At 40.6% G+C, this 12662-nt stretch overlaps 1 protein-coding gene across 2 annotated transcripts in view; it reads right to left on the reverse strand.

Annotated features, from left to right (window-relative positions):
* Window positions 1–577: 577 nt before the first annotated feature.
* The window catches only part of LOC131130723 (insulin-like growth factor 1 receptor), a 71331-nt gene continuing 59246 nt past the window's right edge, over window positions 578–12662 (reverse strand). The window contains exons 11-22 of one of the 2 annotated variants that reach the window (XM_058074592.1): window positions 12359–12645; window positions 12129–12271; window positions 11587–11752; window positions 11408–11510; window positions 10791–10861; window positions 10477–10706; window positions 8678–8782; window positions 7964–8123; window positions 7744–7873; window positions 6081–6215; window positions 3401–3864; window positions 578–3307 (exon numbers count right to left, since the gene is read on the reverse strand). In XM_058074592.1, coding sequence (XP_057930575.1) covers window positions 3297–3307; window positions 3401–3864; window positions 6081–6215; window positions 7744–7873; window positions 7964–8123; window positions 8678–8782; window positions 10477–10706; window positions 10791–10861; window positions 11408–11510; window positions 11587–11752; window positions 12129–12271; window positions 12359–12645 — 2005 coding nt within the window. In that variant the 3' untranslated portion in view covers window positions 578–3296. Of the gene's footprint in view, window positions 3865–6080; window positions 6216–7743; window positions 7874–7963; window positions 8124–8677; window positions 8783–10476; window positions 10707–10790; window positions 10862–11407; window positions 11511–11586; window positions 11753–12128; window positions 12272–12358; window positions 12646–12662 lie in introns of both variants that reach the window. The other variant, XM_058074591.1, reaches the window with a different exon arrangement.

A 12662-nucleotide genomic window follows, 5' to 3' on the forward strand; every position in this document is an offset into this window, starting at 1 on the left:
TACACAATTTATGTGCATGGAACAATTAAATTAACATAATTAGAAGGAGCTGGAACAGGAACAAGTGACCCCAGAACTAAGAACCAAGAGTACAGGTGATTGACATATGGCCAGATAATGATCTGAAACAAAACGTCATTAATGCATTAATATAAATAATAATTAATAATAATATAGATGCCTGTATCTGTCTTATTGCCTACTGTTTTAATATGTCAAAATGATAAAAAAAGACATTAAAACAAATAACAACTACAATCATGGTTGTACTGCCAGTGCAGCGTCGTTACCTTTTACATCAATTGCGAAATTCACTGGTGGCACTTGAATGCATCTGGTGTTTCCGCTTTGTGGAAGACAATGGCACCATCCTGTGGACAGAAACAGAACTACAAGACTTTAAATAATACTATTAGCATTTGTATTGTTGACATCAAACAGAACAAATAAGGAAGACAATGGCACCATCCTGTGGACAGAAACAGAACTACAAGACTTTAAATAATACTATTAGCATTTGTATTGTTGACATCAAACAGAACAAATAGTTATTATTGATTTATTTATTTAAGATTTGAGAAAAAAATGAAAAATACACATCTGGAGATATCCACCGAGGACTGCATCGGTGAACAAAATTTGAGGCTTCATATACAAAATGTATTGTTTTTCCTCATGAGGAAACAAGCACATATTTTTCCAGATAAAGCACTAGCAGATAGGAGGCCCCCCCTCTGAATGTACCGGAATGGAAAGGTCTACATGTCTACATTATTTTATTGCAGTTTGGGTGCATAGACCTCTGTAAAGCTGCATGAAAACATTCAGTGAAATCCAAATAATAATTAAACATAGCATTTTGCAGCATGCAGGAAACTTGGCAATGAAAAAAAACACATTTAAATCTTAATCTTATGCATGACGACCCGTAACCTAAATGACGTCAGCCCCTTAAACACGCCTGTAACTGAATTACCAATCATTACATTTAGCGTTACATTCATCCTAACTATTAAAAAATACACATTCGCTGATTTCTGACTTGTTAAAATAACATTTCAATGATTCTGTCAGAATGTACAAATATGTTTTTTTATTATTAGAATGAATAGCAATGACTTCACTGAGACACCACTAGATGGCGTCCATGCGAGGATGAGTGGCCATTATACTGCCGGGCCGCCATAAGCAGTGTTTACATTATCCAAATAAATTACATCAAAGTTTGTACCATCCAATCATTACAATCATGTTTAAAAATGTGAAATATTTTTAATCGTTACTGATTGATGCCTTTGCACAATTGTTTTTCCATATAATTTATTTTTCTTGACTGTCAATCGAGTTTTAAATGGTATTCAATACAATAGGCATTGTTTTCATAGATTACTAGAGTGAATTCCAGCCCTTTTTTTAACACGAATGTAAAAATAATTTAAAAAGAAGAAGGTAGCAATACCAAAGTAAATACCAAAAAAAAAAATCCATCTTTATATTGAATCATGGGACAATTTATACAGTGATTTAAACTGATATCATTGAAGGGACATACAAATAAATAACACTTCTACAGAAAAAAAACAACATAAAAAAAACAACATTTCTCAACAAAAATAATATGAAAACAAATCTGGATAAATCCATGAAAATCATTCTCAGCCTCCATTTAATTTAAGACCTTTTTTGTGTCCATTCATTACATTAAAATTCAACCTCATTTTGTGGTCTTGAAGCCATTCATTCTTTATTTGGTTTTCTAAGCGTTTGAAAGACGATGACACTTTGAGGGGGAGGAGGCGTGTGCTCACGACCATAATGAAAGATGCTTTGCATGATTAAGGCCAACAAGCCCCTAAAAAAACTAAGAATAATGTAAACTACTAAAAAAAAAAACTACACAGGAGGAGCCACAGAGGGAAAGAAAGAGAGAGAGAGCACTGTCAGACTCAACAAAGCATGATGGGAAAAGAAGACGAGGAGGATGAGAATGTGTTTAGAAAGAGAAAAAGCCTTTACGCTGACCTGAGATTGAGGCGCACCCTGAGGCGCAGTGCTAGATGACAAATTACATAAAAAAGGGTGCAGAAAATACACGCTCACACATGGAGCTAAGGTGTCCATTTCAAATAATAATAATAATAATAATGATAATAATAATAATAATAATACAGACATCCGACAAACAAATACAATAAATGAAGTGTAGTGTTACAGAAACACATTTGATAACTAAATCAACCTTTTTTTTTGTCTTTAAAAAAAATGTAAGAGATTTAAAAAGATAAGAAAAGGACTTTAGTGGAGAGCATAAAATACCACACCTGAAGGATTTCTTTTCTATGTAACATCCAAGAAAGAGAGAATAAAATAGCAGCTTTGTTCTGTACAGACATAAGAGGCAAACATTGTAGAAAGTGAAAACTAAACAATGACTTGTGTATAAAAAAAGGGTCCTGCAGTCATAAAAGTCAACCGTAAGACCTTCTAGATGACGTACAAACCAACAAGCGTCCTTTCTTTCCTCGTACTCACTGGCTGATGTGCATGCTGGGAGAAAGTGAAAGGGATGGGCATGATAATCAACGAATTGATCGGCAATTGTGTTGAACTGATGATCGGTGATTGAGGCACAAAGAAGTGCACTACTTGGCTTCCGCCAGCACAGGCGTTATTTGGTGAACAGGCATTCTCAATAGGAAACAGGAGCTCAGGACATTCAAGGAACAAGATTTCCCCAATCACGTTAACAATACCAATTTATTGATCATTAATGCCCATCCAGAACGGTAAGAGTCTGGAAATGATGCTTCAGTTTGGATGGTAAAACTGAGGCTGTGCTTCAGAGTTTGAGTGATGTATGCAACAACGATACATTTCATGTATGCTAGCGTTCACTTCAGTATAATTTGGAGAAAATCTCTGTCTTTGTGTTGTGGCTAAACTGTGAAGCACAGCCTTTATTTGGCACCATTTCTTTCTAGCTACAAACACTCATTCTTCCATTGTGACAGCATCTCCACTCACAACAATGAGCTTCTCCTTTGATGGAAAGTAGCATCATAGAGAGAATGACATGTTTGTATAAATACACACTCCACAGCATCCTCTCGAAGGAAAAAAAAAAGTGCTCTTCTGTTGGATTTGCTGGCAGATATGCTTTGAAAAAAGGGCGATTAATAAGTCTTGATGTCCTCCTTTGGAAGGATCCATGTAATAAAAGACAAAGTCCGGTCTCCAGAAGTTCTTTGTCTTGAGTGGAGACCCTCTACTGGCCCTCAGTAGGACAAAGTCTTACCTCATCCGTCTCCTAAAAGGCGGAGGAGAGATTTGGGTTACCCTGTGTCGGAGGAAGAGGAGGAAGAGTATTAGCATGCTGACGACTGAGGCAGCGGTAACGCACGTTCGTTCTTCCTGCCTCCGTTCATATGAGCGTACGGCTGCAGCTCGTCAAAGTTGGGCCTCAGCAGCATCGCGGGCCCATTAGGCATTGCGTGTCCCGTGTGCTTGTCCAAACTCTGTCCGGCAGATGCCAGCGAAGAGGGAGAAGGTCCAACTAGAGGAGTACTCGGGTGCTGCATGGGTAAATGCTGAGTGGAGGGTGGCGGTGTCCCTGTGGAGCACCTCGCTGTGGGGCTGGCGGAGGCAGAGGGCTGCATGGTGGATGCAGGGTCCAGTGGAATGTTCTCCATGTTTTCTACCTCCATGTCCAGCTCCTCCGTGTCTGGAGGCTTGTTCTCCTCACTGTAGAAGAAGCTCATTTCCCTGAAGGGGGGGTCCAGCTGCTCTTTGATGCTGCCGATGATCTCCAGGAAGGATGGACGCATCTTGGGGTTATACTGCCAGCACATCCGCATCAACTCGAACCTGCACAGAGGAAGACTTCAGTGCACTGCATGAACAGCTCCTACTAGCTTTGTATTGCATGACCAAAGACAGCTGGAATAGGCTCCAGCATACCCGATAACCGATAAGCGGCATAGAAAACGTATGGAGTCATCACAGAGGCATTTTTAAACGAAACGACATTGATGACAGGTCTTTTTTAAGTCATGTAATGTCATTGAGAACCCATACTGTACTGTACAGCATGGCAATATATTACTTAGTGTTGCCAGCAGGTGGCAGAAGAGACCATATTTTGACACCCAAGTTATTTATTTGTTCTCAGTTTATACTTTTTAATGTCTCATTGGGTGCACGTTAGAAAATGTGTATAGCAAATATGTAACTTAGTTTTGATTGACACCGTCAGAGATGTATTATTTAAAATTTGTATTAGATATTGTTCACTCAAATGACCCATCTGTTTAAGGGACTGTATTGAGAGGGTGCTATATTATATAGATTTATGTGTTATTACTCAGGTAATACAACAAGGATAAGGAGCTTTAAGCATGTACGAGTAAGCAGCAGTGTCTTGGAGATGACGCTTGTGGGAAAAACAACACCCCCCCCCCACCCAAAAAAAAAAAAAAAAGAATGTAGTGTGTGACTGTAGGGCGGGCGGATGCTCCCGAGTAACCTGACTGCAGAGTGCTGCTGCTGTTGCTGAACAATCCCACCATCTGTTGCTGTGCATGCAACTTTAGGAAACAATGGAACACTGCAGGCAGATTTGTGTCTGGACTCAACACCGTGCTTCATCAATCATTTCAATATGAGCCACTTTTACCGCATCCCTCACTCGCACAGGAGGTTTAAGCCAGAGACTCGGTGGTACATGATGCTGGAGGAAAGGAAACGTTCTGGAAGTGGGACTACTGACTGGCTGTCCATCCTTTGTTTGAAATTTTTTAAGCAAAAAAGCCCAATGTGCTTGTTTGGGGTTCTTGATACTTCTTTTTTCAAAAATCAAGACACAGATGCTAATTAGTGAGAACACATGAAGAACATCATCATCATAAAATAATGTTGCCAAGTGAATAAATTCAAACTACTGCCGTTCACTGTACAGGAAACATTTCAGGTCATATTTTGTGTAAAACAAAAAAGGGAAATAAAGACAAATACCTGCAAATACCTGCAGTCTTAAGTTCTTAAGGTATCTGGGCATTTTTTGAGGATAAAAAAAAATATATATATATTAGAATATATTAAAATATTATATTACAATATTGGCATGTGAAATTTTATTGTTGTTACTTTCTTATTGTAAGTAAAATACTACTACTTTTACATTGATTTCACAAGCAATAATGCACTTTATGTACTTTTTTTGCTATTTTTTTGCAGTTGGTGTTTGTAGAAAATTTCTGAAATAATTCATCATGAATAATAACAAAAACAAAAATAAATATATGTAAAAAATAAAAAATATAAATAAAATAAAAAATATATAATATAAAAAAAATAAAAATATTTTTTAAATGCTTAAATATTTTTGAAAGCTACATTTTAACATTCTTTTAACAAAGTCCTCCTTTGTCTATTTCCACACTTTCTCCAGAAATAGCCCAAATCCCCTTTCTAGCCCACCCTCACCACATCCCCTCCTCGCCCAGCGCACCACCACCTCTGTAACACAATCCACACACTCCTGTAATCAGGACAACACAGTCAGGCTGCCATAGAAACCAGAGGTTTGTGTCTGCACAACACAAGCACCCCCCCATGATTTTTTTTCTTCTGATTTTCCTTCCACTACTCTTGCAATCTCTTTCTAAGGTGAGGTCAGCCATGGAGAGTAAGGGGAGGGGGTATTGAGCGGAATGCTTTCTGCTTGAGGTCAGAGAGGGAGAGGAGGAGACATGCATGTCTGCACTGTGTCCTCCAATACCAAATAAATGAATGAATTACAAATGGGTAAAATAATTCCATCCTCCGTCACGCTCTTTGGCGGGTGGACAAGAATGAGGGGCATCCCTTCTATGGGCCGAGACGAGCGACGGGGTCATGTCGTCAACAGACCACATTTAACCCGTGACGCCACCAATGTCAGGCCTCATGATCGCTTACGTGCTGAAAACTACAACTTAAAATAGATGAGAGAAGAAAGTAGGGTGAGGGCGCTGACACAATGGAAGCTTTCATTAACCTGGAAGAAAGGTGAGGGGGAAGGGGGGGGGGGGGGGGGGACTCACAGCATGTCAGGACAGTTGTCAGGCTTGTCCAGGAGTCCTCCTTCCATGACGAAGCGCAGCACTTGCTCGTTGGACATGCCCTGATAAGGCTGTTCTGCCAATGTAGAGATCTCCCACAGCACAACACCAAAAGACCTACGGCAAAACATGACATATGTAATATGACAATGTAAAAATAACTAAGCAGGTTTGTACATCTTGCTTTTAATTTTATGCTTCTTACAATGCAAGTTAAACAGCCTTTTGCTATTACGTTTTTTTTAACCTGGCAAATGTGCTTAATATTTAATACGCAGATGAAGTCAGAGTGACTCTTCCAGCTGGCAGCCCAAGTGTTAAAATAACGTTGGCTGCATGCTTCGCCGTCGAAGGACACGTACTGTACAGCAAACGTCACCTCACTCTGTCTCCCGAGCCTCCTCGCTGTGTGAGACCACCGTCATCTCACAGATGGAGAAATTCTTCCCGTGACTGACACAGACCGCGATATTTGTTCGCTTGTCTTGCAAGTTTTTCACCACTGGCTCAACAGTGCACTGAGTACACACACACACACACACACTCACATAAACACAGCACTGACACACACACACAGTGAGCCAGCTCCTCTTTTTTGGACATCTAACAAAAATAGTCACCTACTTTGTGGATGGTTACATCAAATTCTGTGCGACATCAAACGGGAAGATGCAGTCTGTGAGACAGAGGGGAGTTTGTGCTGGCATCGCAACCGCTTATTTGGGAAACATCTGGAGCCACTTAAGGCCATTCTTAAGGACCGACACATTGGACACTTGGGAGTTCGGAGACAAAAGCTTACGACGGAGCTAGTAAACACTTTTAGTTTTCCTTAACTAAGTTCCTGCTGATAGAAACACACTAAACCAACATAGGAAGGAGTGAACAATGGGAAGGCTTTTGAGGGACCTGCGAGAAAGCAAACTATGTATGACTTATATGGGCTGCACGGCGGTCGAGTGGTTAGCGCGCAGACCTCACAGCTAGGAGATGAGGGTTCAATCCCACCCTCGGCCATCTCTGTGTGGAGTTTGCATGTTCTCCCTGTGCATGCGTGGGTTTTCTCCGGGTACTCCGGTTTCCTCCCACATGCTAGGTTAATTGGAGACTCCAAATTGTCCATAGGTATGAATGTGAGTGTGAATGGTTGTTTGTCTATATGTGCCCTGTGATTGGCTGGCGACCAGTCCAGGGTGTACCCCGCCTCTCGCCTGAAGACACCTGGGATAGGCTCCAGCACCCCCGTGACCCTCGTGAGGAAAAAGCGGTAGAAAATGAATGAATGAATGATTCTTATATGGACATCAGTGTACCTTTAACTCAAGTGTATTGAGTAAGTCACCTTACTCTACTGCTTTTCTACCCTTTAATACCTGACGTATAACGCTTAGGAACATATTTGTACCTTTCTGGGACAGGAAAAGGTACAAACCAGTCGTAGCTGGAGTGACCACCATTTTCCCTCAAACACTACAATTTTGGAGTGACCTTTTATTGTGGCCAGCCTGAGGCACACTATGTCATGAAGTGCTCAAAAGGTGAAGAATACAAATAAAGTGTTCATTAGTAGAAAAAGTTTGCAGAGGTGCTGTTGATTATACACGGAAAACACAAAATCAGCTCCGGGAAGGATATTTTATCTTACCAGACGTCAGACATCGTCGTAAATACGCCATCTTTCAGCGATTCCGGAGACATCCAGCGAACAGGCAGCAGGCCTTTTCCTCCTTTTCGGTAGTAATCTGTCTCATAAATATCTCTAGTCATACCAAAATCTGCAGGATGAAGAAAAAAAGAAGGTTGTAAATGAAGTTCATCCATCCATCCACTGCTGCAGACATTCCTAAAAAAAAAGTGTCACTCACCTCCGATTTTCACGGTGAAGTCTTCCGCTACCATGCAGTTTCTGGCAGCCAGGTCTCGGTGAACAAATTTGTTGGCGTTTAGGTACGCCATTCCATCGGCAATCTCACCCGCCATCTGGATCATCTTTTTGAGAGGGGGCAGGACCTGGACGGTGGAGTTCTGCAGGGGAGAAAAAAGATAAGGTTAGGATAGTCACTCAAAACTACAAACCCATCGTAATACAGATTGCTCATGGAGGCCTAATGTTAGGAAACGCTGTTATTTCCCACACACACCGAAAGGAAAGAATTTAAAAATGAACTCTGCAATCCTACCTACACTCAGTTACTCGTCATCACTTTTTCATTGGAGTTGAACAGCTGCCGCGGTCCAATCAATCCAAACATAAGCTGTAGTAATTCTACCCTTGATTCAACTTACTTAAGACTTCAAAACATGATACTAGTGTTCACTTCAATACTCTCAGAATCTGCACTCTAGACATCATGGCAACTGTAACTGTATTGAAAAAGTATATTATGTATTGTCCTAATCCTCATAAATACTGTATATAATAAAATAACACAAATGGCTCACATTTGCAACAAATCAAAAGGCCCTTTGGCAAGAAATTGTGCGCCTGCTTAAAGATCAATAAAATCAACATTTTACTCAAATCCATTCAATCAACCATCTTGACCCGAAGTTTAAGAAATTGAAAAAAAAATGCTTACTTCTTTGCGTAGAGAACGCAAGTGGCTCTTGAGATCTCCACGGGTCATCAGTTCCATAATCACCAGGGTGGGCTGTCCTTGGGAGACCACGCCCAAAAGCCTCACCTACATCAATCATAACACAGAACTATTCAAAACATCATCATTTTTTTTTGTCTACACTAAACTCCATATTTATCTATTCATTATGCAATGTTTGTCAGTTGTTTGTTAGGTTTTTTTGCGTTCACAAGCAAGATGGAGAAGCTTTTATATGGGATGGTTGAGAAAAGTGATACATGCTTTCATTGTTAGTCCCTAAAAGTGACCAATAAGACAAGAATAAGTCTTGACATTTGTTGCTAGTTGCTTAAAAAAACAGACTCTAGAGCAGGGGTGGGCAAATATTTGGACTCGAGGGCCGCATTGAGTTAACAAAATTGTCTGGGGGGCCAGAACATATACGTATTTAACACACACACACTATTTTATGCTTATCATTTTCCTTGAATTATTTGTCTAATTTTATCTGTAAAAGTGTTATCCTATATCAGTTGTATGTTCTCATGTCCCTTTTTTAGGAGCACTTTAAACATCACACCACATCAAACTATGTCATTTAATTTTACAGTTTTGTTGTTTATTTTTTTATTAAATCAGACATCCAACTTGCAAGTCATGTTGCCAGTTTGTATGTTAAAAGTTGAAGTTACTTAGAAAGCAACTGGCGGGCCGGATTCAAACGCTTGGTGGGCCGCATGTGGCCCCCGGGCCGTAGTTTGCCCACCCCTGCTCTAGAGGGTTCTTAAAACTAACTAAATAAAGCTGGCAACACTGATCTCTCCTTCAATGTCTTTGTATTTTCTGCCACACCACAAGTGCGTATTGAGGAACAATGAGCTACATTCACAGACAGTCCCGTTATAATGAGTAAACTGTATGTGAATGGGCAAACACGTAGCAACAAATTTCGGTAGCACGAAACTGATCATATGTATTTATTGGTTAAAAATGTAACAAAAGGGAGTGCTGTGAAGGATAGAATAATATTCAAGAGTGAAATTGCACGTTGAGTATTTGTACTTTGATAGTAGTCCCTGCCACCCACATCCCCTCGTCAGGTCACCGTGTACCCGTAGGGTGCCTGCCCCATTATTTGAGAAGCTGAGGATTAAATGAACTCTTGTTCTTCTTACTACTTCTCGGCTATGTAGAATTGTGTTAACATGTGATGTTCCTGAATGTAACCTCGTTATGCATTGGAAATACATTCAAATATTGTCATTACTATTTTTAGCTAGTAACTGATATTGCAGAAGGAAAAGTGTCAAGCTGAGAAGCTAACATGCAAACATGAGGTCTGGATGTAGAGTGAACTAGCTTTCGAAATTAGAAATGTTTAGAAATGTAGAGTTTTATAATATAAATATGTTACATTAGCATACCATTCGGACTGATGCTATTGTTTGAACTCAAGCTTGACTTAAAGCAAGAAACTGACTTCCTGTCTCAGCATGGTGATGTGCTAATAACATGCATTGTTCATGCTTCTCAAACTCCACAAACAAATATGTTCTTATCCCCCATGATCGCTTTGGAGATGAAGAAAAAAAGGAGTTATAAAATAATCTTTCCGAAGGGACACGCTTTAGGCAAATATAATTGATGAGACAGCGATCACGCAGATTCTAAAGGTTGGCTGATGCTCACCAAAGGATGTAAAACTGACCGCTCATAACCCGACTTTGTTCGTCGTGTATGCAGACCAGCAATACTTTGTGACAGTTTCTTCATTTTTCTACCCGACTTAGCCTCCTTACCACGTGGTGACAGTTGAACTCCTTCATGACGGACGCCTCGTTCAAAAACTCAATTCGCTCCCTCATGCTAGCCGACTCGTTGACTGTCTTGATGGCCACTCGTGTCTCAACTTCATCCTTCACTACTCCCTTGGCGAGGCCCTCGTACACCATGCCGAAAGAGCCCTGGCCCAGCTCCCTGTGCATGGTGATCTTCTCCCTCGCCACCTCCCACTCGTCCGGGACGTACACTGTCACGTCAAGAAGTGGATCAGCAACGGATACGCACATGGCGAGAACAATATGATGGATATTTGATGTGTGATGGCACATACTCTCAGCAGCACTGAAGTACTCTGGATTGACTGAAGCATACAGGAAGCCATTCCCTAAGCGGTCGCTGTTCCTGCGGACACATACATTGCTCAGTTAGACTGCTAGGCTCAGTGAAGGAAGGATGATCAGAAGTTAGGCTTCCCCTGAATATCATTTCATCATCTTAGCAAAACATTTAGAAGAAAGCCATTTAAACTGTCAGTCCTACGATACTGTGTCTACAACACATGCTACTTTTTTGGCTTCTTTTATGGCTCATTGAAATCTGTTTTTGGAGATCAGGAAGTATTTCTGTGGTTCTCTGTTGCTTCATGGTGGCATTCAATAATAAGTACAGTAGTGCTACATGACATTTACTCTTTAATAGTACACACAATAATAGCAGAACGTAAGAAAAGGTATTTTTTCGTCAGAATCAAGCACTTTTGATGATGGATTCTTGATTGTAAACTACTTTTTCCTCTTTTGGTAGTGCAGGAATACAATTACATTTGTAGTGAAACCACATCAAAGACCGTGAGGCTCACAAATGTTCTTCTGGATGAATGAATTTCCAAATTGTTTCAAAAAGCTAGAATAGAATAACATGATTAAAGAAGTTCATGAAAGTACTTGCCTTTTTTTGTTAACAAAGAAGAGGATGGTGGTGAGGCCGGCGATGAAGAGTGTCACAATGATGGGAATGATGACGATCAAATAGAGAGCAACACCATTGTCTCCTATAAACGGAAAGATCACAGACGTCATCAGCACAGAATATTTCGTTTGTGATTATTCTTACTGTGCAAAAATTACGTTTTGGCAGAGGGACGTAGAAGGACATGCTCTCTGTCCAGGAGCCGTTCCCTGCAAGAGAAGTGGCTCGAACACAGGACGAGTAGTTCCCCGAGCCAAGGTTGGTGAGTCGGGCTCCGTTGTACTTCTGGTACTGCTCGCGTGACACACACTCGTGTTTTTCAGGCTGAAATTTGTTGAATGGCAATGATTTGATTTGAAGTTACAATAAAATACACATAATTCAATTTACAGTTCCACATATCCAAAAGGAGTAGGAAGAAGCAAATCTTATTTAATCAATCTGTTGCAGTGCATTTATTCACTTCCTGTATGTTGCATGTATGCGAAGTTACTACATCTTCTATAGACTAGAAAGCATACTTTTCAACATAATTATATGTGCAAAGTGCATTTTGGAGCACAAGGAAGTTCAGATGATACATGTAATATTTCTATTCATTCAGAGCAGAAGCTAACGAGGAACATGCTATTGTGGTTTCAATGTATGAAAATAAATTATTGTTGCTACATGTTGTACAAAATGGACGAATTTGTGTTACCTCAGCCCCCAAACGATATTTGATCTCATACATGAGGATGAGCCCGTTTGGCATGATGGGCTCAGGCCAATGCAGCACCACACAACCTTGCATCTTATCGTTCCTTTCATAGGTTACTTTTCCAGGAATGTCATCTGCTTTATCTGGATGAAAACACACATGAGCAACATCACGGCAAAAAAACTTATATAGTGATGCTACTACGGCTTGTGTAGCGCCAGGATTACTACCTGCAGGTTTGGTCCTGGCAAAGACGAAGGCACCGACACTGCAGTGGCCCACTTCCTCATTGCAGGCGTGAATGTCGATATGGTAGACAGTGAAGGGCCTCAAGTTGGGGATCTCTAAACTTTCCACCGTGCTTTTGTCTTCTGAGAAGGGGTATTCCATAATAGGAGGAAGTCCGTCTGTCCTGTTATCACTTGGGCCAAATGTGCTGTTGCCCCTTACGGCTCCCTCATGCAACAGGGTGCTATTAGCAGAGCCAAAGACATCTCTACGGCGACGGTCTTGCGGTCTGGAAAAAGGAGGGAC

The sequence above is a fragment of the Doryrhamphus excisus genome, chromosome 6, assembly GCF_030265055.1.
Source record: "Doryrhamphus excisus isolate RoL2022-K1 chromosome 6, RoL_Dexc_1.0, whole genome shotgun sequence".
Lineage (NCBI taxonomy): Eukaryota > Metazoa > Chordata > Actinopteri > Syngnathiformes > Syngnathidae > Doryrhamphus > Doryrhamphus excisus.